The sequence below is a fragment of the Petromyzon marinus genome, chromosome 12 (assembly GCF_048934315.1).
Source record: "Petromyzon marinus isolate PM22_M1 ecotype Great Lakes invasive population chromosome 12, UKy_Petmar_22M1.pri1.0, whole genome shotgun sequence".
NCBI classification, from domain to species: Eukaryota; Metazoa; Chordata; class Hyperoartia; order Petromyzontiformes; family Petromyzontidae; genus Petromyzon; species Petromyzon marinus.
The window spans coordinates 2,610,683-2,636,400 of record NC_133678.1 but is presented as its reverse complement, the minus strand read 5'-3'; the positions used below and the strand labels follow the sequence as shown (position 1 = coordinate 2,636,400).

The following is a 25,718-nucleotide window of genomic DNA, read 5'->3' as shown; positions in this document are numbered from 1 at the left end:
GGTCAAAGCCACTGGGATAGCAGTTGTCAATCGCTGTTTTTATTTCCGCATGAACCATATCATTGACACAAACATCGCTCAACAATTATGACAAATTTTAAGGAAAAAATATTTCCTAAAAGCTGACTAAAATGTTTAACCGATTTAATAATGGACTATTTGTCCGAATGAAAGGCAATGGTCAGGTGTGTTGGCATTAATTACATTTTCCTTGAAGACAGCTTGCACTCGTTCCAAACAAGTACATTTCATGTTTTTCATAGGAAACAATTCAACTTGTGAAGTTTAACTAAAATAATCTCTGTACGACCGCGTCTCAAGAGTCTGCTATGAGTCTTGAGACGCACGGTGGACAAGATATGCACGTGGAGGAGGCGGAATCCTTGTTTTATTCGTATTCATTCAAAGAGGAAAGTTGGGAAGCAAAAAACGCGTGTGAACAAAAAATTGCTACGTTTGTAAAAATAAAAAATACATTAAATAACCCAATGTGATTTGTGAAAATAAATCACGCAAAACATTTCTATGGATATAAACATTTAATCGGCAGAGGTGAACATCAAAATCGTAAGCCTTGACTTGAATAGAGGGATGAGGGTTATGCCACCTTCAAACGGAACCTAGGGCGTCTTCGAGAGTGGAGAGATTTACGTAATCGCTTCGTGGCGGCTCAGAATTTGAACAATGGGCCGCGAAGCAGCAACCCGACTTCGTGTCCCCGCGGGCGAGGGCTTTGCTCCGAGCGCGCAACACGTTAGGCAACGTGAGTGGCGCGCGGTGCCTCGCTGTCACTGACCACAAGCGAGAAGCAAGGCAGAGACAGGGTGTGCCCCCAGACCAACAGCTCGCCTCTCCCACACACCCCAACGTGTCCCCGCCTCCACCGCTCGCTCACCTGCGCGCACACTTCACAGCAGCACCACCTTGGGAGCTCTCCCACCCCCACCCCACCTTCCCAGCCCCGCAGCCCGCTCGGTATTTAAGTGAGCGACACGCGGGTGCCACGGGGGTGAACACTCATGGGACCGGGCTGTTGATCGGGTCGCTGGGTTGTCCGTGAGTTGAAGCTGTGGTTGATTGAGGGACCAACGTCTGATCGTCGTTGTTGGGGCGAAGCGAGAGGCGCGCGCCTGTCTGTGTGAGTACGGGGGGGAAGGGTGACAGGGTTACGCTTTCGCGTTGCACAAAGGCGAGGTTGTTCCGCGATTTATTCCACGACCTTTTTTTTTGGGGGGGGGGGGGGGGGGCGACGTGACATCTCCGCGCTTTAGCCGAGCACGAAAGGTTGATTACGCGTGAAAAAAATCCGTCAACAAGCCAGCCAACCAGGCATCAACCCAATAGTCGCAGTCACACAACAAGCAACAACAACAACACTAATAACACGACGATCGGCCCCGGGAGAGTCAGGTTTAGCCATGACGTCTATGGCTCTGTCTCACCTGGTCCCGATGCTGCCGATGCTGCTGCTGCTGTTACCTGCTCTCCCTTCCGCCCGGGCCGCGGGCAATGAGCCGAGCCTGCTCCCTCCTTACTTCAACGTGGCCGAGCGGGCCAGTGCCAGCGCAACGGCGACCTGTGGTCAGGACGAGGAGGGCAGGAGCCGTGAGGACACGTCCTGCGCTCTGTCTGGGACTGCCGCGCTCAGTGCACAGGTGAGTGGGAGTGAGTGAGTGAGTGGTTGGTTGGTGGTGGACGGGACGCAGTGGTGCCGCGCGAGACATAAGGAAGCGAAGTAAAAGCACGAAGTTCCAAGTGGCCCAAGGGGAGCAAAGATCCATTCAATATAGCAGCCGCTCGGCAAATTTCGGCTGAAATTTAAAGCCTAACGCGCATAATAAGATGATTGACATTAGAACGATAATTAACTTCTCTCACCTCTGTCTTTTTCTGCACGTGTCATATTTCTTAATATTTTCTGACTGCATTTCGCCTGTAGGAAAACTAAGAATAGGTGTTACTCAATTCTGGCAATAAAACAGGTGTTCAGATGTTCAAACACCAAACAGACACCTTTTGCAAGTCGCGTCGTTAATGCAGAATTGATTCCTTCCAAAAGGCATCTATCTGGTGTTTGAACATCTTAACACCTGTTTAATTGCCAGAAAGAGTAAACCCTATTATTTTTCATACTTTGATACTGGCAAAAGGTCCTATGCATTTCTCCTATTTAACTACACCTCTGTCTCGTCTCTATCTCTCTGTTGTCATCTCACTACACCTCTATCTCTAGTCTACATATCTCCTGCCATCGCACTACGAGTGGGGGGCTCATCGAGTGGGGGGGGGGGTTATCATCAATTGGAGCCCCCCCCCCCCAAATATAATTCCCGCTTCAAACCACCAATGAGCCAGAAACCACCACTGATGGGACACATCGGCATCTCTCGTGACTTGGGGTCATCGTGTGGCTCCGTCGATGGGTCGTTAAGGTCACCGGCGTCTCTATTGTTGGGCCAAATGTGGCTCGGAAATAGTGGTTTTAAAAACACAGGGTTATGAGTGTATTCCACCACGTGGGGCATCTGTGATCTTGACCTACCAGCTCCTTCACTGGGTCATTCATGTCTTTATCGTGGAGTATTCTTTCATACTGACTATGTGGTTTCACAACTGATGCTTCAAGGCTTTCATTGTAGGGTTATCAATAATCCTCATCTCATGGCACCACCACTGGGTCATCAATGTCTTTGTTGTGGAGTCACGCTTACATTATGGGGGCGGGGGGGTTCAGATAAAACTTCAGTTTATAAGATATACTGCAGTTACCTAGAGGCTGTCCACACTTGTATCACTTGACTAACGTTGTGCTTGTATTGAAGCCTTCGATGTTCATGTGGCTGACCTTATAGCAGCCCAATGTTCATATAGCATAGCAGAGAAGGCCGATACGTGAAGCTGACCAGTGGGAAGGCAAAATGTCTGGCAAGATATCTGCGGCGTAGTCTTGCAGGGTTAAATTGCCATGCCATTTGTGGGCTACGCTTGTTCGCTGAGCACGTGGAAACCACAGTTGGTTCCTTACCGTTGGAGTGTCCTCATCCTGGGGGACGCGTTGAGAGTGTGAGAAGGCCCCAACAACGCAACGAGACCTCGGAGCTCTGAGACGGTGCCTTGTTTAACCAGGCAAGAGCTCCTTGATGATGTTCGGCAGTGATCGTTTGTTGGAAGGGAGACCTGGGATGAAATGCAAGGAGAACAGCGTTGGCGGAACGGTGGGAGATTCTAACGCTCCAATGGCAACGTGGATTCATTTGGCATCAAAGCTTCTGACTGAATCGCCAGAAATGCACCAGATCCCATCGGAAACGCGAAAGCTTAAGTAAGGTTGAGCCTGGATCGCTATTGAATGGCCAAGACCACCGTGTAATTAAAACAGGCGTAGTCGGCGTTGTGGACAGCAGAGGGCAGTGCAGCAGGATCCAAATAGCCGTGTACCGGCCTGCACGAACTTCTTTCGCACCGTACCTAGCCATGGGGGGAGGCCATCATCCAGCGGTGGATTTACAAATCCGGAACGCGACATCTCGTTGCAGCCACGTCAGAAAGTCGGACCGTGCCCATCAAAAAGGCTTGCGGACCAAAAAGAGCGGGGGGAGCACATCGACACGTGTTGTCGAGACACTCTTAAACAATTTGGAGGTGTGGGTCGTTCGGCTTAAGACGATGGGAAAGTTCTTGAGGCCCCCCGGACTTGAACAGAAGGAGCCGGGGGGGGGGGGGGGTTCCGGACAACAGTCCAGGGGTGGCAGCAGTGCCGGACTAATCTCGTGCGGGACCTGTAGCATGATGTTATAAAGGGGCCCTAAATAAATAAATAAACACATATATTAAAACGCGATGTTTACTTGCATAGTAAAGTAATAAGTAATTGTATTTTTTTTATTTGCCATACAGCCAGATAATACGACAAATCGCTAACCTTAAACACCCAGTCGTTCGTAAAAGTTGAAGGGCAGTATAGTACTAACGTAATAGAGCAAGTGCAGAATCACTGAACCGGAATTTATATCTTGAAAGCATTTAGCGCGGGGGCCCTTGAAAGTGTGGGGCCCGTGTAGTAGCTACTACTACCCAGTAGCACAAGTAGCTACTACTACATATGTAGTAGCTACTTGTGCTACTGGGTGGCAGACAAAAATAAGAAAGGGCGACGTCGCCACCGAGTTTGTGGTTTACTGAGGGGCTTTATTGGCGTTACCCTTGCGAGGGGGGGGGGGGTAGTAACGTGGTCGAGGCGAGCATGGTTCGAGAGGATGGAGGTGGACGATGCTTCACACCCGTTGTTTTTTTTTGTGTGGTCCTGAGGGAGCGGTGGAAATTCCAAAACGTCGCCGTGACTGGGGATGAGTCCTTCCGGAGGGCAATTCGCCGTTGAGTTTTCCATGCACAGCGATCGTTCGCTTGTTTGGTGCTCGCACGCGTAAACGCGTCCACTGTGCGAGAGAGTAGAATGTTGTACAGTACCGTTTATTTATTAACAGAACCGCACATCAACATCCTGTGAACACCGATTGTAAAATCTTCAATCCATTCGGGTGGCCTCCCTGCCCAAGCGCGCGTACAGCGAGACGCGAAGTCACGAATCTGAACTCACCTTTTTAAGGCTACCGTAATAAACGCCACTCAATGATTACTCACAGCGGCGAGTACATTTCTGCTGACAAATTTGACCAGCCGTGGGAAGCATTGTATAAGGGGCATTTATTTGTGTATCCATTGGGTATGTGTGAATGCGTGTGAATCGTGTGTCATAAACCTGCGCAAACATCGCCACCGGGGAGACAAAGGCGGCCGGGCGTAGTGCTGGCCACCCACCCCCTCGTGTGCCACGGTGCCGGTAGCCTTCATATAGAGGTGCTACTCGTGGACAGCAAATTTGCCCCAACGCTCTGTTGAAGGCTACACGGGGCGAAGTTTGCGTGCAGGGCCGCCTTCCTCGTACGCGTCTGGTGGAATGCAAGTGTTACAACCTCAGGGCATTCCCTTTTTTTCCTCTTTTGTGTGAGAAGAGCAAAAAGCGATAAATCGCTCTGACAGCCATCCTCCGTATAGCTACGAGTCGCACTCTTCTCATACAGTGCCGCAACTGTGTGAGCCTGCGCGCTAGAAAAAAAAAATGCTTCTCCAAATAAGGACATGTGGGTGGGTTTTTTTTCTCTTTTCCCCACGCAACTGTGACAGTGAATTCTTAAAGAGTGATAAGGCCCAGGTAACTCTGCAGCCGAGCGTGGAAACCCACTCGTGTGATTTGCCATGCGCGCGCACACACACACACAGGGGCCCCAATTCGTGTATCGTTTTTTGGCCATCATTCTGCCGTGTTTTAGTGGAACGGTGACTGTTTTTTCTATTTTCCCGAAAGCTGGCCCGATTTCGCAGTTTGTTCTCTTGCGGATCGTAGTCTGCCATATCTCAATCCGCGCGGTAGAACCGGTGAGGTTAATCAGGGAGGGCTATGGCAGACTTTGTGCGTTTAGAGTATTTGGCTGCATTAACACGTGATAAGCCACTTTGTTGAGCTTCCCCCAGGGTGAATTCTCTTGTACGGTGGCTAGGAGATGTTAACTACCTAACCTGGTATGCAGGAGGGCGTGGGTTCGATACCGACCCTGACGCCTGCTGCTGTATATTTGGAGTTTGCGTGTCTCCTTGTGGTCGCGTGGATTTTTCTCAGGGTCCTCCAGTTTTTCCCACCACGTTTAGAGTATTTAGCTACTATAATTTTCCACATGATAAGCCACTTTGTTGAGCTATAATTTGAGGCCAGGTTGCTTCTTTAACAAAAAGCTACACAGGGCAGTGGGCCTTACCTGGTAAAATGAAAAAAAGTTTAGTGATGCAAAGCCACAGAATTGAAAATTTGTCCCTGCAATTCGCGAGTCATGATTCCGATGAAAGATTCATTGCATTTATGACCTCAGATGTGTGTCACTTAAGGGGGATGTGGTATGGATTCGTTGACTAAACATTACATAACCCAAACCGTTAGCCTACCATGTACCTATATATTATAAAGCAGTGCTAACGAGAAAGGTAATATGTTTAGTTATTAATTTGCGCTTGAAATGTATTGTTCGCTTGCAAGGTTATTTGTCTGCTATAAATTTCCACGTGATAAGCAACTTTGTTGAGCTATAATTTGTGGCCAGGTCCCATCTGATAAAGAGCGATATATCTCAGTAGGCTTTACCTGGTAAAATCAAATAAAATAGTTTAATTTTAGTATATTTACGTATTTGTTTTTAGTGATTTGCTTCCCTTTCCTATACTTTCCACTCCTATTGTTTTTTTTTGTTTTGTTGTAACTTCATGACCCTGCCCTACTGGACATCTGTGAAAAGGAGCTTCATAGCTCATCGAATTTCTCCAGGACAAATAAAAATGTTGATTCTGATTTTGGAAGACCACGTGGACTCCTAAGCAGTGTTAACGGTTTGCCTCTCTGTCTCTGCGCAATGCCAGGGCAACCTGTGCGAGATTTGCAGCCTGGACGACCCGGACTCCGCACACCCGGCCAGCAACGCCATCGACGGCACGGAGCGCTGGTGGCAGAGCCCTCCACTCTCGCGGGGGCCACACTACAATCACGTCAACGTCACCCTCAACCTGGGACAGGTGGGTTCAGATCCAGGCTGTGGTTCGTCTTCACCATCCCAGTACAGTCAGTGGTGGCTGGAGGTCGGATGAGCCCCAGCCCCTGCTGGAGGGTCAGTGCCCTTCTACTTCTTAGAGAAAAGTAAAAAAACTGTCACTGCAACATTTACATCGATCTAGAGCAGAATCCATCATAGGCAAAAGCAGATCGTATTACTACTCATTCTGTTTATCGATTAGCACATGTCTACAGTTTGTTTAACATTTACTTTTCTGATCCCCCCCTGAGTTTTGTCCAAGCCTAACCCTAATTCTCTATTTTGGATAGAGGACACACTTCCAGCAAGCATGGGGCATGATTAAAGCTGTTGACGAATGCCTCTCTTCGCATGATTTTTGGCAAAAACATAGTAATGTTGCCAACACAAAACGATCAGGGAAAGCTGCCAAAGTGATGTTTTGGCCATTTAATCAAGATGTCAGTCGTTCCAATGGTGTTTTCTGGCCAAGTAACGATGCATTGATTCATCAATTTAAGTGGATTCTTTTGCACATGGTACACACATGGTAGTGTGTCACAATTCGATTATTTACCATTTCTGGAACTTCTATTCTAACGTTAGATTGAGCTGTAATGGATTGATTAAACTTTTACAATGTAGACGTGGCATTTTTGTTTTAAACGATACAAACGTGACGGTGAAATGAGAAAAAAAACACCATTGTATTTTTTGTTCTTAAATTGCGAAAACAAGGTTATTTATTATTTGTTAAGATCACCGGGGGTGCGTGATTATTTTACTTGCCTGGTGTTTTTCCACCTGCCATTATCCAGACAGTCCCACTGGAGTAAAGAAAGCACCATGTGCAATGACAGCAGCTGCTCATGGCTGTGTTTCTCTGTTCCATAGGCCCAGAACTAGGGCAGGTCTGGGCAGGCACAATCATGTTCCTCCCTCCACACACACACATCATGCTGTCCCTCATCCCTTCCAGACTCCTCAGCCTCGCCAAGCTATGTGCATGTAGCCACAGCGTGCATGCAGGGCTGCGTTAATACTATAATTATACCCGGAATATGTGTTGTATCATCTGTGAGCAAGTTTATGGAGGATTCTTGTCCCCTGGTTATGCTTAATTGGATGGTCTTCAAGGCATTGCAATAATTCCCCATTGTTTTGCCCAGGAATCGCCTGCTAACTCAATACTTTTTTGGAAGGGTCCTTACATTGGTAACTGTGGCCAATTCTATTCATTCGTGTTTGGCATGTGGGAGGAAACCCACCCATATGACGAGATTATTCTCAAAGCTCCATATAGATGGATTTAATAATTAATTACTATACTGTCATCTTCTGGTCACTTTGCTGCTTGGGCCTACACCATATTTACAGGAAATATTTCATCCACGCACTTACTGGTCGACGTGCAATTGTTGCATCCATTCATGGTTTAATTTCAATTCTGAAGCTCATGATATAAATATCGAAATGTGTGCATAAGGATAATTTTTTATTAATTAATATACAGTATGTGCCATATAATAGCTTTACATGACCCCTCCAGTAGTGAGAGACCACTGCATTCATCACAGTTTTTAAAATAAATAAAAAATGGATTCTTGTTTCAAACATTTTTTAAACCTCTCACGGAATTCAATGGCTCGTGACGAGGGTGAATTGACATTCCCCTACAAGCCGGACTGAGCCCCTGCTTAGCTTGTGATACCTTGTGAGTTCGGCATCGCCCAGGGTGAGTTCTCTCGTATTGGTGGCGAGGTGTTTTCTACCTCACCTGGTACGCAGGAGCGTGTGGGTTCGATCCCGACCCCGACGCCTGCTGTATATTTGGAGTTTGCATCTTTCTCTTCCTGTGGGTCGCGTGGATTTTTTGCGGGTCCTCCCGTTTTCCCTCCACCCTATAAATGTCCGCGTGATAAGCCACTTCGTTGAGCTATCATTTGTGGCCAGGTCGCTTCTGAAAAAGAGTTATGTAGGTCAGTGGGCCTCACCTGGTAAAGTAAAAAAAAAATGCTTCGTTTTTAGTTCATTATAACTCTGTCCACCGCTGTGCAAACAAGCGAACGGGCCATACATTAGAAACCTTGGGAGGTGACTTGGCAGGTGGGAGAGAGGCCACAGCCCCGCGCTCTCCACAGCCTCACCCCGAGACGCGTGCTGATGGAGGATATCGGAATGCCGGCGAGTAACGCTGGAGAAGGGTGGGCTACAAGTTGCCCTGCGGTGGGACTCCGCTGACTTTCTCCGCTCGCTCGCATACCATTCCGAAGGGCGTGGGGCAATTTAACTGACAAGATTGGGTGTGCCTTTAGCTGTACTCCCCTCTGTCTTCTTTGGCAAGTAAGACACAACGTTAGCCTACTGTACGTGCAAACAGAATAACTGTGAATCTGAATTCTGAAGCGGGCGTTTGTTGCCAGAGGTCCCGTGGGGAGCGGTGGTGTCGCAAGCGGTTCGTGTGGCTGCGCTACGAACCCGGCGGACCCGGGGGTTCGATTCCCGCTCACGGCCACCAACACCAGTGACGATTATCTGAACCGGTCCTGGGCCTCCCCTAGGTCGACTCAGCCTCAAATGAGTACCTCGTGCAGTATTTAAACATCGGCACTAGGGAGACAAAGGCGGCCGGGCGTGGTGCTGTCCGGCCACGCGCTCGTGTGCCGTGCCGGCCTTCATAGGCGCCGCTTGCGAATGGAACTTTCCCCAACCGTCTGTTAAAGCTATACGGGGGATCTTTGTCTTTGTGCCCCTGTGCCCTCGGAGGCGTGCGTGTGCATTCATGCTGCCTCCACCTAATTCGTTTGGTCAACAAAATTGACTCAAACCCCTTGTCAATTTAAATTAAGCCTGGCCTATTAGCATGGCACACCGCAAGTTGGCGACGCTGTCTTGGTGTACATCGTGGTGAGCATGCTGGACTTGCAATCCAGAACAGGTCACCAATTTGACCTCCCAGCGAGAGGCAGGTGAAAAAAATGTTTTGTCCATCTCGTCGCCTCTGTCCACCCACAAGTAGTATGAAGGGGGTACAACCACAGTTCGTCGATCGGCAGGTCATGTGTGGTGGAGTGAATTGTGGGTACTTCCATCTCTTCCAAGATATGTGGCCAATGTAGAAGAGTAGGTCAAATACCCGACTTGCAGCAGTCTTGCTCAGTGTAAATTACACTCTGTTGCATTTCACAGGTGTTTAACATTGAATGTGTTGCCGTCGATCTGGAGCGCCTCATGTCTTCATTTGGAACTTACAACAATTGCATATTTCCTTTTGACTTGTGACGAACGTTCTGTGCATGGTAAACAAAATATATGCCCCGAGTGTGCCAAAATAGAAACTTATTTTGAAGATACTTTAGAAATATTTTTTAGCATCACTTTACAGGGGCATTCCCGAATACAGTTTGTGCTCTGTTTGCTACCAGAGTTTCACAGGGATTTTCTGACATATGGTATCATTAGTACAACAGGTGAAGCTACCAAACGTCCTGGTTTGGCTGAGGCAGTCCAGATTTCAGAAGGGCTGTCACAAAAAAAAATCGGGATTTTGTCCCAAGATTAAAATATTCTACCCTCGTGCTTAACTTCTGATATGTACTCTACTTGTAAAGAATGGAGCTACATGGGCAGTGGGTGAGGCTGGAAAAGGAGTAGTTGGGCCCTGTGGGTCAATAGGTGGGGCCAATATCAGAAAGACCAGGGAGGCTACTGCGTGTGCGGGGCTCGTGTTTTAGTGGGTGTGACTATGTAACAGCGGGCGTGGCTGATGGATGGAGGTGCTCAGAGTTTACCATGTGTCCCGGTTGAGCATCCCCAGAAATGCTGTAGCTTGAACACTAAGAATACGACCGGGAAAGAGTTGCAAAATACATTTACCTTGAGGTCAAGGCCACGGCGGGGAGCAGCAAACCAGCCGGCATGTTTATGTCAGTCACAGAATGGCAGAGTGGTCTGGGCCAAGCATCGTTCAGATTAGTCGTAGGGGTGGTTCCAAACGGCCCATTTTGATCCTGCTGCAGAGTTTGTCCATTGCCATGGCCTGGGCTGCAAAATACAATAGAATGTGGATTTATATCACGTCTCAATGTGAAAAACTTAACACGCTCGTCATCTCTTGCTGCTGTACAGAAACAGTGGGTGCATTGATTTTCTGAAGAGAGGCAGTTGGTCATATCCGAAAAGAAGGTCTTGAACAGAGTTTGGGTGTCGACAGCACGTGACAGCTGTGGGAAGGGGATTCTAAACTTTGCTTGCAGCAGAAGCCAAAGAGCTTAGGTGAACTAGAGACTTAACATCACCTCATCCTGACCCCTGAATAAAATGGTACTGTACTGAAGTTGGCAGGAAGGCTTCTGGCAGGTGAAGGCCACCCGTATTTCAGTCCGCCGCATTGTCCGGTTGACAAATACAACAACAAAGACGACAGCCGCCACCAAAACAACGTCCCAGTCGGCCATCTTTCATCTTACCCGCCACCACAAATGTCACGCGCTGCCTTCATTGTGCCCCCTCAGGCGTGGCTGATGCGAACGCAGTTCTTTCGAGGGCCTGAAATTTGTGGCCCATCGTTCCTTACCACTGCGTACAATTCTAAGTGTTAGCTACCCCATCTGTGGACAGCGCTAATGCCGAACAATCTGGCAGATGAAGAATCGAAGAGTGTTTGTCAGTGACTGAACCATATCAGTTGATTAAAAAAATGTTTGCTTGTTGCCAACAAAAATCGGGAGATGCCAGAATGCGTGGCAATAGGAAGCCTCACCGCTTCCATCTTGCATGTTAACTAGGCACAATACCGGAACAGGGGAGAACTACGTGTAAATGTAACGTCTGAGGTTGTGAATTATTATAGCGCAACTCGGATTAGCATGCTTGGCTACGCACGGTCCAAAAGGTCAATATGCATACATACATACGTAAAAACCGGGACTTTTCATTGTCCTGGAAAGATGTACAGTTATCCTGGGACAGCTCCGTCAACACGGGGACAAGCCTAGCGTTACCCCCGAAACTAAGTCGGGGTCACACGGCTGTTGCGGACTCACCGAGTGCACGCACGCTCCTGGCGGTGCCGTTGCCATAGCGTGGGGATGAGGGAGGTGAGACGGGTTTAGCGGTGGAAGGAGCCCCGTGCTGACGCATGACCAATCGCGCTGCGGTGCGTGGAGACTCGGCGGGGGCTGGCCGCCAGCCACGGTGAAATTGGAGACCCCCACGTTGTCAAGCCGAGCGTTGACAAACCGCTCCGTGGATTAACCCAAGATGGGTCACCCTCTTCCTTGCCTTGCACGGAGTGTGCCGCGATGGGAGTGTGAGGTCGGCGGTTGATTCATCATCGGAGGGCTGCGGGTTCGAATGGCGCTCGGGCGTCGACTCAATTTATTGTCCTGAGTTTTGCTTTGTGTGAAGCTGACGGCATATGTCCAATGCAGAGACAGGCCATAGGAATGTGGATTTTCCTTAATTGCCTTTGAGCTGCGGATTGAGATGAGCACTGGCTGCCCACGCACGTTTTAAGAAAGGAGAAATTATTTTCACAAATACATCCATAATTATTGCAGAGCAATGGATTGTTGCATCGCACGACTGAGATATGGCAAAGGCTTTGGAGAAGCGTTCATCCAGCAAGGGATAGATTATGGCTGATGATGATGAGGGCGATGAAAGCAATTTGAGGGTAAAGTGAGAAGTAATCAGAAGCTATACAAATAAAAAAATTAAACATGCATATGATAAATCACTTGAATATCGCACAACCCATAAACTGTACATGACCACTTGAGGATCAGTAAACTGCAGGACCTGAGCTAAAGTGATGTCTCACAGCAGTGGGAGTGAACCAGCCTCTCTGGAGCGCAGCATTTTGAAAACGTCGCAGTGCCAATACGGCCCTTTCATCTTCCTCACAAAAGACATGTTGCATCTCAACAGGCCCTCACCTGCTGTGAAGGAAAAGGAATTCGTTCGTGCTCATGCACAGCGCTTTTCAGATGCGCCGCTTGAGCTGAGGCGTGGATTGACGAGGCGTGCCATGCGGCGGCTCCGTGCGCTCCCCTCTGCAGAAAGTGGCTCCATCGAGATGGGACGGAGGCACTTGCACGCCGGGGTGTGGTCCCCAGTGAGGTAGCGGTGGCGGCTGTCGTGGCACGGGGAGTGGTGGCGCAGTGGTGAGCTAGCGAGCAGCGCTACGAACCCAGCGACACGAGTTCTATTCTTGCTCACGGCCAAAACCAGTTACGATTATGTGACCACCAATTCCAGTTTTAATCACAAGCGACTGCCTGGAATTAGATCCCAGTATCTCAGCGGTACAAGCCCAGCGCTCTGACCTCTGGGACACCCGGGCACCTTTTATCTTCAGTTTTTGTTGACACCACCGCTATAGCGCCTTGACCTACACTGCCAGCCCCTCGTGCGATAAGGACACAAGGAAGCCCAGGACCGGCATGGTTTGCCGAGCTGTTTGTCGCCTCTCTTGACAAGCGACTTCAGAGCCCCCCGTTCCGTTTCATCACGCTCCGTCCGACCGCAGTTCCAGTTCACCTGCATAACAGAATGGGTGGCTCGCTACACCGGTGCCCTGGCCAATTCTCCTGTGGCTGAGCTCGATAGGCATGCGGCCAGTCAGGGGCAGAGCACAATCTCTAGAACCTCGTGCAAATGCGCCTTTTGCAGTTTTGCTCGAATGGACCTTCTGCAAGCTTAAGCGCGCAGATGTACTGCAGATCTCTCGCATCAATAGCGTCGGCAGAATGAACAGCAGCAGCTGCAGCATTGTGGACGAGTGGCTCCTCACGCTATTGCCATCCCTCTTATGTCCTGCGTAATGTACAGCCCTACGATTCTTAAGAATGCGGGTGCAGTGCTTCACACCCCCCTCCCCTCCTCGGCGATGCAACAAATCGTCTCGATGCAGGGGTCACGATTCTTTCGTCGTGAATTGAGCGACCTTTCGCCGCTGCTGGTCGTGTGGACCCATTACATACAACGTGCGTGCACCGTGCGTGTACCATCCCTCCGTCAAACCACAGTCGGATGAAGGTCTCTCCACACCACGGGCATTATTTGGCATCAGTGTGCAGGAAAACCTCGCCGAGCACGGTCTTATAGGGCGCGTGTTTCACCTCCACGCCGTTTCCCTAATGAGCTCTGTTTTCCGGAACACGGGGGTAATGTTTTGGCTGTACGCAGTGTGACGTTGCTTAGATTGTTGCTGAGATAGCTGTGACGCTTGCGAGACGTTGAGAGTGTTGCATCCGTTGGAAGGCACTACCGTGTGAATGAATCGACCGTGAGAACGATTTATTTACCATGCGTGTCTTCTGTAGCAGTTAGCGCGCTGCGTTACCAGCCCAGCGACCCGAGTTCGATTCCCGCTCACGGCCAACACCATCGACGATTATCTGAACCGTTTCTGGGCGTCCCCTAGGTCGACTCAGCCTCGAATGAGTACATGGTGTGGTGTATAAACATCACCACTAGAGAGACAAAGGCGGCCGGGCGTGGTGCTGGCCACCCACACTCTCGGGTGCTGTACAGGCCTTCGTATGTATGTTGAACTTCCTTCGCACAGCATGTAGCCAACTGTGCGAATCGCGAACAGCACACACCCTAACAGTCTGTTAAAGGCTCTAGGTCAGAACTTTATTTTGTGATGGCGGGGAGCATAGACGCGGGAGCATAGAGGAACAGGACAACAATGGATTAGGCTGCATGACCCTCTGCTGCCCACCACATACAAAACGCATGAATGGAAAACGTGACATTCTACGTATGTGTCACCCATTTAAATAATCTACATCCGTCGATGTATCGGTGCAAAATATAATAACCCCTTTTAAACAAACACGACACCTCACATACCTCCGGTGAATCATGTTGGCGTGTGGGAAGTGAAAGGATTTGTTGTCCTGGTCGATGGCGATCATGCGTCAGCTCCGTCTCTCTGTCTTCACCGATGTTTTATACACACGGCAATGAATGACACTGATAAATCGCTAGAGAGGTGAGTAGTGTATGTACCATGCACTACAACATAGGTACAATGATTTAAAGAAATGGTGTACTATGTGTATGATGGTGGAGCGGTGCCATGATGATTAGCTCGCTGTGCAATGAACTCAACAGCCTGAGTTCGGCAAGGCTGAATTACTCGATTTAAATCCTCATTTCACCTGCCTGAGGTTCTCAAATGCACACAAAACAATAAACCTCATATATTTCTGTTTAATTCATTTGAATTGCATTTTTCCAGATCAGTCACATTTTTTTCTTCGGTTGACAACAAACATTATTTGCAGAGCAATTCTTATCTGTGCCCCCCAAGTGTACATAAGTCGACCTATTGTAGAAACTTCATAAGTAGCTCTGTGAAGACAAATTTCGGGGTCATTCTCTGACACATGGTGATCCATTCCAGTGCATGTATCTTTGTCTTACGACGTGATGCAGACAGCATAATTGGAATGTAAATTTTAAAATGCAAATTCTTAACATACAACTAGAAGTATTGCGTTCCTTCCCTGGGGTTTAAATTAGAAGTAAGATCAATTACTCTTCATTTTGCAAGTAGGCCAAGACTCACGATGGAGATGATGATCATCATCGTGAGTCTGAATGTGATGTACTGTATGTATGTTGGACTTCTTTCGCACCGTACGTAGCCAACCCTGCTAAGCTCCCCATGCTGTTGCCATTCCTCATGGTCCTCTGATGCCACAGACCATCTCCGCCGTGAACGTCCTCTTGGCCACCATTCTCTTACTAGCCTTGTCCATTAGCCATCATGTCTCCTTGCAAAGCGGCCTGGCCAAGCCTCCTTTATTTTAATGTGATATTTCCGATTTGCATATTGTTCCCTGGCCCACGTGTTTATGTTTCTCAATGTAAATTTATTCCCGGCATTTCTCCACGCTGTTTTTTGTTGTTGTTGCATAATTTGCAGTTTTTATTCAATTCTACTTGGCAGTGTGCATATTTCTCATCTATATGCAACGTTGATATGTCTCACATTGTTTCTTATTCATGTCATGGCCTTGCATGGGGTAAATAAGTGATACAATGAACTACGGTATACTCTATTCATTTTTCAAACCCATATTTAGAGCAAATAATAAAAAAAATCACGTATTATTACTAAAATGTGTTTTTTTTACGTGACTCTGGTTTGCCCAGGAAAGCCTGGCTGAGTCTCGCGACTGTTATGCAGGATGATCTTGTCACGACGCTTTCACAGACGGGGGCCGATCACTGCTCTATGTACATTCCACTTGGGCACTTCGTGGTTCATTTTTCAAATTTTTTAAAAGTTGCACCACTTATTCGCGCAAACAAGCGGATTGAAAACCCTCCTGTGCACACACACACTTTACACATGGGGGCTGTTTACATAGGCCAGCGTGTGTTCTTTTACAATCGTATTTTGACTTCACGTGGTGCCTCAGTGGCCAGACTGTAGAGCTGAGGCAGCCTTTATTGGCTGTCGAGGCAGTGAAAATTGGACTCTGTTCCTTGGACTGGCTTTACAGTGACACAATGCCATTCTTTCATAACGCAGCCTTATTCGTCATTGTCTCGATCTGAGTGCTGGATTTCTCCATTGGTCTTACTTACAGCTCATGTTCTAAACATCCACGGTTGTATTTATTCACTACATACTGTGGGATACTTCTGCATGGGGCGGTGGGGATAATTGACATTGAAGTGGTTATTGCACTGCAATATGAACCCATCAACCTAATTATAATTCCTGCCACCCACGGCTAACATTAGTGGCAAGTGACATATCTGAACTGGTTGTGACTCAGCCCCCACCCGCATTCTTTCAACCCATAATATATAGTTTTATTTGGGTTAGATCGCGTAAATATATAAATGTGTCGTTAGACCCACCACCAACCGACACAGCCAATTAGTAAGGATTGTCACGTAAACAGAACATGCCAATTCGATACGAGTACAGCAAACAGGTCCGTTGGAGAGAAAATCCACAACATTTACAATGTGAGTTCGACGTTTCGTCAATAATTACAACTAGCTTCATCAGGCGACAGCCAGATTTGTGGAGAAATCCTGTTTCGTTCCTTAACCCACACTAGTCAGTGTTTTGAAGTATAATCAAACAACCCCCATAATGGACACACCTTTTGATAGCCTTCATCCAGCAGTTATGTACTCCAGTATATAATGTTGAATGGAACTAGGACCCATGTCTAAAAGAGGTCATTGACTATAGGATCTGGCAGTTCACCAACATGGATTCAAGCAAACCTGACTCTGCTGATATTTGAACATCAAAAACCGCTCCAGAGTTAACTTGTACTGAATTAAATTTTGATTTAAAGCTTTCGTGACTGCAGTGATTCATTTTCTTGGTTCTTTCGGTAAAGAAGGCCGTGCGGCCGATGAGTCATTGTGGGAAAAAAATACTTTATGTGTGTGGACAGATTGTATGAGAGAGACATTGTCTGCTTATCTAGCAGCGAATTGACATGCAGAGCGGTAAAGTAGTATTGTTCTTTACTTTTGAACAAGAAGACCGTGGCTGTATTGGCAGGTCTTTTTGCTTCTGTTGGAGTTTTAATTTATTTATTTATTCGGCAACTGCCTGATGATGCTGGTTGTAACCACCAGGGCAACGTCCGTACCCAATTGTTAAATGTTACGTGGATCGCTCTCCAATATCATCCCAGTGTTGCTGCTGAAGCAATAATAAATTGGCATGTTTGTTCATCACGTGACAACTTTATTAATTGACTGTGTTAGGTGGAGGAGGGTCTACGACACACATGTTACTTACGCGGCAATCTGACCAAAGCATCTAATCGAATCATAATACTGCTTGCGAAAGCCTCTGTGTTAAATTCACAAATCGATTGTTTATAGTTCATACAAAATTATGTACAAACGTTATGTAACATAGCAATGTTGAATGCATGTTGATCGAGCGAATTAAACTGAACAAACCAGACCGAAAAAGCCTAAGAAACACTACAAATGAAATTGTAAACATTTTGTACTAAAAAATTATCAATTCTCGAATCACACCGCAACCCTGCCACTCGGACTAATTCATCGATTCGTGACAAGCCGAACTATTGCCGTGAGTTTCGCAATCTCACTCGGTCATGGCAGTGACCACTCCCAATGCCCCCAATCAGTCAGGCGGTGCCATGCGTTGAAGTAAAAAAAGAAACATTCCTGAATACATTTGACGAGCGAACGCAATACGTGCATCGGTGGACTTCCAAGAAGACATTAAAGGTGTTGTTTTTGTTTACTTGGAGCGAGTCTACAATGTAGCCTCCGCAGCTATAGATTGGCGCGCTCGCACGGCACACGGCTTATCGAACGGTCGGCGCCTGTGAAGGCGCCTGCGGTGGCGGTGCTCGCTTTTGTGCCACCACGTGCGGGTGTCACGCATGCAGGAGCACCCCGAGGCTCGTCGCATCGATGCACGATGCCGAACGTGAATAACCGAGGGCCGCGTGTCACGTTGGGGGGGGGTGGGGGGGGCGTGCGTCCTGGACTCTCTTAGCACGTGCGAGTTTGCCTAGGCAGAAGCGCGCTGGCATCAACAATAACAACAACAACAACAACAGTTGTCATTCGCTGCCGCTCTGCGATCCGTCAGGCCTTTGTGCTGTGCTCGCTGCACTTTGAGAAGAACGCGTGGAAGCGACAGAGGGATGAGTGGCAAGAACACACATGCACGAAGGTGTCACGTGTGAACTGTTCGTGGTGACTGGCGGACGCGCCAACTGCACTCCTTCGAAGTTCATTTGGTTAAGGCACGAGACACTGCTAACCGCCCTTGTTTTAGCCACCTGATTTAGTGCGTTAGCTGCCCTGCTCGGTGATGTGAGCTTCGTGGAGGGGGTGTGGATAGGGCGACGTGGATGCAGGAGCATCTGTCACGAAGCCCCCCTCCATCCACATCCCTATAAAAGCTGATCTTGACACAGTTGGTGCCGGTCTTCTGAAAGGCCTCTCAGCTTTACTCTCACACACACATCACATACAAACACAAAGGGATGTGCATTGCAGTGTGCCACGCTGGGCCAAGCGCTGCAGATGGTTTGCTTCATGCAGCAGTGATGATAGACAATCCAATTATCTCGAAGATGTTTATGATGTTAAGAACATACCAGACGGGCCAGGCACAGAAGGTGCGGCAGAGGTGTGTTCCCTCGAAGAGGCATCCATCTATATTCTACGACAAACTGTAAACTCAGTTTGGAATTGGTATAATATCAATATTGTTTTTTTATGTATATCTATGTTCTCATTAGTGCTTGATGTGATGTGCCATACGTTTTGCATGCTTACAAATTTGCGTTTTTTCGTAATATAAATCCTCTCGGTCTTGGTTTCGTGCGCAAGGCTTGCGTTGCCCTGCGTTGATGTCGCTCGCTTGACCCCCACCCCACCCCCCGGGATCTCTCTCCTGAAAACGAAGTTCGAAGGGTCGATGCGTTCTTACCTGGCCATGATGATAAGGTGTGCCTTAAGTGTTCCCGGTTCGACTCTTATGAAAGGTGCGTCGCACGCTGGGAGTGACGCTGAGGGAAATCGCCCGTGGTAGTTTTGAGATGAGGTCAGCAGATTTCTTGTGCCATGTGGTCACCCCTTTGGACAATGATAGTGATTTTTTTGTTTAATAACCATTCTCGAACGAAGTATCACGAGTCGCGAGCAAATTGGAAAATCTCAAGGGAACTGCAAAACAAAGTGTCATGGTGTTTTCCCAAACTTTGTAAATTCATCGTTTTAATAATAACAATAATATGAAAAAATCACATTTATACCATACATATTCTCAAAGGACCACTTTAGTGCATCTTGCTAACGTTATATATCATACAAGGCTATATACATACGTAATTATTTAGTACACTTCTTGAGCAAAAACAAAGAATGGTGACTGGCATTTGAGCCTACAAAGGCCCCCGTGTGTACAAAGTGGGGTGAGCTTGGGTCCAAGTCAACACCTCGTCTTTTTCATGGTCATGGGATTAAAAAAAAATCCTTAAGCTGCTGAGGTTGATAGCTCCTGGGATTTCTCCAGGATGAAAATAAAGTTTCTGATTCTGTGTAACCACAGACTGGAGGTGACCAGGTTGCTTGGAGATCAGACCGTTGAGCTGCCACTGCTGAGATCCTGGGCTCGACTTTGGTGTGGGCCACCAATAAATACTACTGGGTGCCCAAGTGTAGTGGCCTGGTTTTCTGAGCTTGGCCATCAACATATGCAGGAGGAGAAAAAAATCCGTTATGAAATATGCCTTTTTTTCATACTTTGGTACAATTCCAGCTCTGAGAATAAAAAAAAACTTTTTGCCTTCACTGACAAGCAATGAAAATAACTCTGTAGTAGGGCCCCCTACTACGGATAACGGAGGTAATATGAAAGGCATTCAGAAGCAATTCTGTATAACCCTCCTCTGCAGTTTGTTGTATGCATGCTGTACTTCTTTCACACCATCTGTAACGCACAGGAGTGATGCCCTGCTCTGCCAGAGTTCCGAATGGATGCTTCATCCCATGACATGACACCAAGAGCACAATTCCAATATATGGAGAAGTTCAAGTACCCTCAACGTGCTGAACTTAAGAAATTGGAGGGAAAGAACATATTAGTGTGCACAGAGTGCAGATGGCAGCGGCCTGCGTCCACTGAAGGTCTCACGCTGGGTCATGAATTATCTGTCTCTTCGCTGTACAACATCTCGGGACGGCGACCTTAGTAGGATGCTTTGAGCGGGACTCATTGGGCATGCAAGATGCATCTCTGCGCATATTCGTGAGTTTCCGCGCCGCGTGTGCGGCTGTGCGCGGTTAAACCGCAAGCGAGCCTGAAGGTCGAGTCAGTGCACTGTTGTGGAGTGACATACGAGAGCAACGCGAGTGTTCCCTATCGCGAATTGTGACACTGCACGTATTTATGGTTTGTGATTAATTTGTAATCACCTTTTTCACCTCTGCCTGTCCCAACACCCACCCCTCCTCCCGTCACATCATCATAATTTCCCTCTATCTCCTCCGATTGCTCTACTTTTCTAAATAACCATTCTCTAATGAATCTCTCTAATTAACACCTTAATCTCTCCCTTCCCTCTCTCTCTCTCCATCCTTGCTATGTGTCACACTCTCGATCACCCCTGCTTGTTTCTCTGCCAATTTCATTCCATCAACCCCGCACACCCACACACCCACCCACCCACCCACATTCTCCCAAACCTTTTACCCACCCTGCAGTTGTTCCACGTGGGCCACATCACGGTGAAGTTTGCCAACTCTCCCCGACCGAGCGTCTGGCTGCTGGAGCGATCGGCAGACTTTGGACGCACGTACTCGCCCTGGCAGTATTTTGCTCGTAAGTCCGGGAAACGGAGGGGGCGAGGTGTGCGTTGTGTTCGTGCGGCGTCGTGACGTACGCGGGGAAAGCAAGCGGCGCTGCTTAGCCGTGATAACGCCACCTCTGGTTTACTTTTCCCCCCAAAAGAAAGGTGTGTTTTTCAATCTTAAAAAGTCGGTACGTTTCACTTAATAGGAAAACCTCTAGGATGTTTGTGTGTTGAACTTATTTCGCACCCTACATAGCCAACCATGCTAACCAGAGGTGCCGGTAAAAGACAACAAACTAAACAAAAAAAGCAGTTTTAAAGAAAGGTGTGCCGTACAAGTGACTAATATGGCTAGCGGTCACAGACAGGATCAGGGTTCTGTTGGACTGCTTCGTGTTGCCATTCCATGGGCTCAAGCATATATTTGATAAGAATTAAAAAAATCTGCAGCATTCACTCAATGCCATTGTATGATAATAATTTTCTTTATTTATCTACAAAAAGCTTATCGAGTCGAAATGCTTGTTTTTCAAGAGGGCCTTCGATTCGGATGTTTGACCAGCCCCTAACATGTACAAGTTCATGTACAGCGACTTTGTCAATCCACTCTGCTGGATGAGAGCCTCCCCACACTGTGGAGGTCATGGTGGCTTTTTAAACCATACTTCACCAGGCTGGTCTGTGCGGGTTTTTTGAAGGCGCGGAGTATAGAGATAGTGTACTCTGATGCCCACATTCATTAATATATATGATCTGAATAATAACTGGTGGATTTATATGTCAATGGATCAAACTCACCCGATGATGCTGGAAGTAATTAGCAGCGAAACGTAAAACTAAAATTTGTAAATGTTGTGGATTTACTCTTCAACACACCGGTGGGCTGAAGTAGTTACTAATTGGCACGTTTTGTTTGAATGACAAACCTTACTAATTGGCTGTGTCGGGTGGTGGCGGGCTAACGACATATTTATATCTTGACTTAAAGCTTTCGTGACTGGAGGAATTCATATTCTTGGGTCTTTCGGTAAAGTCACGTAGATAGGTTCGACGTTTCGATCGCTTGTGTTGCGATCGAAACGTCGAAGTTTTTTGTTATTTTTTTGTTATTTCCGTTGAACCTATCTACGTGACTTTACCGAAAGACCCAGGAAGACATTTATACTTATGCAATCTAACCCAAAGAAATCTTTATTATGAAATGGATCAACATCATTAATTTCTGTGATTTGAATGCTGGTATTGCCGTGAGCAGGGCTTATTTCATCCGGGTGTGTCTGGGTCAGCGACCCAGAAAATATTTTTCTACACCCGGCACACCACATCCAGTATAGCTCTGGCTATGACTGAGGCCACCGATATCGCACCACTTCTGGGCTACCAGCGACCTGGAAAATATCCAGCGAAAAGTTACGCTGTAATGAAAATGATTCTGGCTGCAAGGGTGCGTGAGTTTGGCGCAGTGCGGACTGCCCCGTGACCATTGATGGCGTTTTTTTACCTGCACCCACGTGGCCACGCAGCTTCGGAGCAAGAGTGCCAGCGGAGGTTTGGGATTGCGGCTGACGAGCGCGTGAGCCGAGACGATGACGTCATCTGCTCTACGCAGCACTCGGGCATTGTGCCACTCGAGAACGGCGAGGTGAGGCGCCTACGACCACTACGACTTAACTATTTTTTTAAAATTTTAATCTTGACTTAAAGCTTTCGTGACTGCAGGAATTCATATTGTTGGGGCTTTCGGTAAAGTCACGTAGATAGGTTATTTTCTTTGAAAATATCTACGTGACTTTACCAAAAGACTCAAGAATAATAATACATTTTTTATTTTACCCAGGCAAGAAGACCCGCTGAGCTGCTATGTAGCCCTTTTTCAGAAGCGACCTGGCTATAACAACTGATAGCCCAACGAAGTGGCTTATCACGTGGAAATGTATAGCAGCCAAATAATACTGAGCACGTGACGTTGATTCTAAACGTGGGGGGGAAAAACCGGAGGACCCGGAGAAAAATCCACGCGACCACGGGGAGTTAGACACACAAACTCCATATATACAGGTGTCAGTGTCGGGATCGAACCCACGACCACCTGTCTACCAGGCGAGGTAGTTAACATCTCGCCATCTGCACGACACCTCGCTGCAGGAGCATGTACCATAGATAAGCGCCACATGCTTCACAGCGGACATTAAAGATCCGGTGGCATTATTAAAAAACGAGTAGGCCACACGTGCTGGTATCACGGTCAAACTTGAACAGATTTAATTAATTGGGTAAAGCATTATCCCGTAGTGGCAGACTATGCAGTACATAACACCTTCCTGATGGCCTGGTGCAATAATGATGGGGCGAATATCAAATGTACTAAATTATAAAATATTTAGGTGGGGGGGAGAATGAGGTGGGGGGGGGGGGCGGGTGGTGAATGAGGGAGGATGAGGGGAAAATTGTGACATTTGTGTCTTGGACCCAAAACTTCAGAGGGGCCCACAAAAAAGTTTTATTTTTTGCACGAACAAAAGTAGGTCAGTTTTTTTCTTTTCTTGTCAATATGAGTGACGTACTCTTTGGTTCTTTCGGTAAAGTCACGTAGATAGAAAAATCAATAGATCACAACGTTTCGATCGCAACATAAGCAACGGTCATCAGGTGAGACAAACACAGCAGAACTGCTGACGCAGGAGAAGCGCTGCTGCAACAAGAGGTTATACAGTATAGGGTAGAGCCCACCTAAAGCTTATATAACCTCTTGTTGCAGCAGCTCTTTCTCCTGCGTCAGCAGTTCTCCTGCTGTGTTTGTCTCACCTGATGACGGTTGCTTGTGTTGTGATCAAAACATCGTGATCTATTAATTTGCTTCTTCTGTGACTTTACCGAAATAACCAAAGAGTATGGATTCTTGCAGTCACGAAAGCTTCAAATCAAGAATGAGTGACATAAACAAATACTACATTTTATTTATTGCTGTGTTATTGTGTGTATGTGTAAGAGGAGTGGGGAGGAGAGGATAGGACATCAGGAACCATCACAGTTCTCTTCTGGTGTCCATGGGTAGAGAGACTTTAACCTGGGACTGCCGGTAAACCCTGGGTCGGAGACTCCTTGGATTCCCTCTCTGTGATGAACCTGTCACGAATCGTCACGTTTAACCTCTCCCTGCCCCAATCTCCCCCATCATCTCCCTCTATCTTTCATTGGCTATGCAACCACCCAGTGTCTACAGGCCCTGTGCTGCACTGTTCAATCATTCCTCTCTGGCCCTCACGGATGACCTCTCGGGAACACTTCCAAGGTGACATCCACGGCGGAGATAGAGCGATGAGATTAGTTCCCATGTGCACGAGCTAGATGTACGGATGGATTGCATCGCCCGACCATGAGGGATGGCTATGGCTCGGGGAGGCCTTTATCCAGCAGTGATCACGTCTGCCGCTGATGTTTTTATGATACCAGAAAGTGTCATAAATTGATTCGGCTCCTGCATTCCAAAATACTCCACCCCAGTCATTATAATTTACGTCTCCTGCCACTAAAGCTGTTACCCTCCCCGCAAAGCTGCCCTTTGCTCGGCGAACCTTTGACACTTGACCCTGGCGGTCCTCCGTACGCAGGTGGTGGTGTCGCTGATGGGCGGGCGTCCGGGCGCTTCGGACACCTCCATCTCTCCCGCGCTGCGCAACTTCACGACGGCTTCGCACGTGCGACTGCGCCTCCTGCAGACGGGCACGCTGCCGGGGCACCTGTTGGCCAAGGCGCAGCAGGACCCGACGGTCACGCGCAGAGTGAGCGACGCTCGCGCTGCCCGGAGACGGCGGCACGACGCCCGGCCCGACACCCCCCCCAAGCCCAGCGCGCTGCACTCTCCCCCCACCTCCCCCCCTCGCCAATTTGCCACACGGACAAAGCACCCCACCAATGTCATCCTGTTTGCAATAACATCATCAACTAAAGCGCGAGCCTAATACAGTACGACGCAAAACTCTTTAGGTCCGACTACATAATTCGAGTGGTACATTCCCAACGCAGCTGAACCATTTATTAGGAGGGGGGAAGACATGAAAAGGGGAGTGGGCCTGTGCCCCCATAAACTGGGGGCGTTATGACAGCACTAGAATGCATCATCCACTAACTCTTAAAAAACACGAGCTTAAAGCTAGTTGTTTCGGTAAAGTCACGTAGAAGGGAAACAATAAAATAATTTAAAAAATATAAAACAATAGAATTCTCACGACGTTTCGACTGCAACACAAGCAATCATCATCAGGTGTGAAAACCACACCTAACGATGATTGCTTGTGTTGCAGTCGAAACGTCGTGAGAATTTTATTGTTTTATATTTTTATTATTTTATTGTTTCCCTTCTACGTGACTTTACCGAAAGAACCAAGAATATGAATCCCTGCAGTCACAAAAGCTTTAAATTAAAATTAAAGCTAGTCGTTTAACCCAGGGGGGGGGGGGGGGGGGGAAAGCATCACTGAGTTTCGAGACTCTTTTTCAGGTGGGTCCTGTCACATCAGAACGTTTGGCCAATTCTATTCAATGTTTGGCTTCACGTTGATGGAAAGTGGAGAAACCAGAGAAAAGCCACCGCACACACACAAGGTGGTAACTCTCATTTCTGCGATCTCCTGGCCATTTCACAGCCCAACGCCTGGCACGACCCTGGTGGCCTTCCATCCAAGTGCCAGCCAGGCTCTAAGCTGCTTAAATTGTTATATCTGATGGGATTAAGGTGGCATTGAGGATGGATTGGTCG

General features: G+C 47.7%; 1 protein-coding gene across 1 annotated transcript in view; it reads left to right on the top strand.

Annotated features, from left to right (window-relative positions):
- Positions 1–921: 921 nt before the first annotated feature.
- LOC116941690 (laminin subunit alpha-5-like) overlaps positions 922–25,718 on the top strand; it is a 98,107-nt gene continuing 73,310 nt past the window's right edge. The window contains exons 1-5 of the mRNA XM_076066701.1: positions 922–1,655; positions 6,466–6,618; positions 20,871–20,988; positions 22,483–22,601; positions 24,571–24,741. Of these exons, the coding sequence (XP_075922816.1) occupies positions 1,419–1,655; positions 6,466–6,618; positions 20,871–20,988; positions 22,483–22,601; positions 24,571–24,741 (798 nt within the window). The 5' untranslated portion in view covers positions 922–1,418. The remainder of the gene's footprint in view (positions 1,656–6,465; positions 6,619–20,870; positions 20,989–22,482; positions 22,602–24,570; positions 24,742–25,718) is intronic.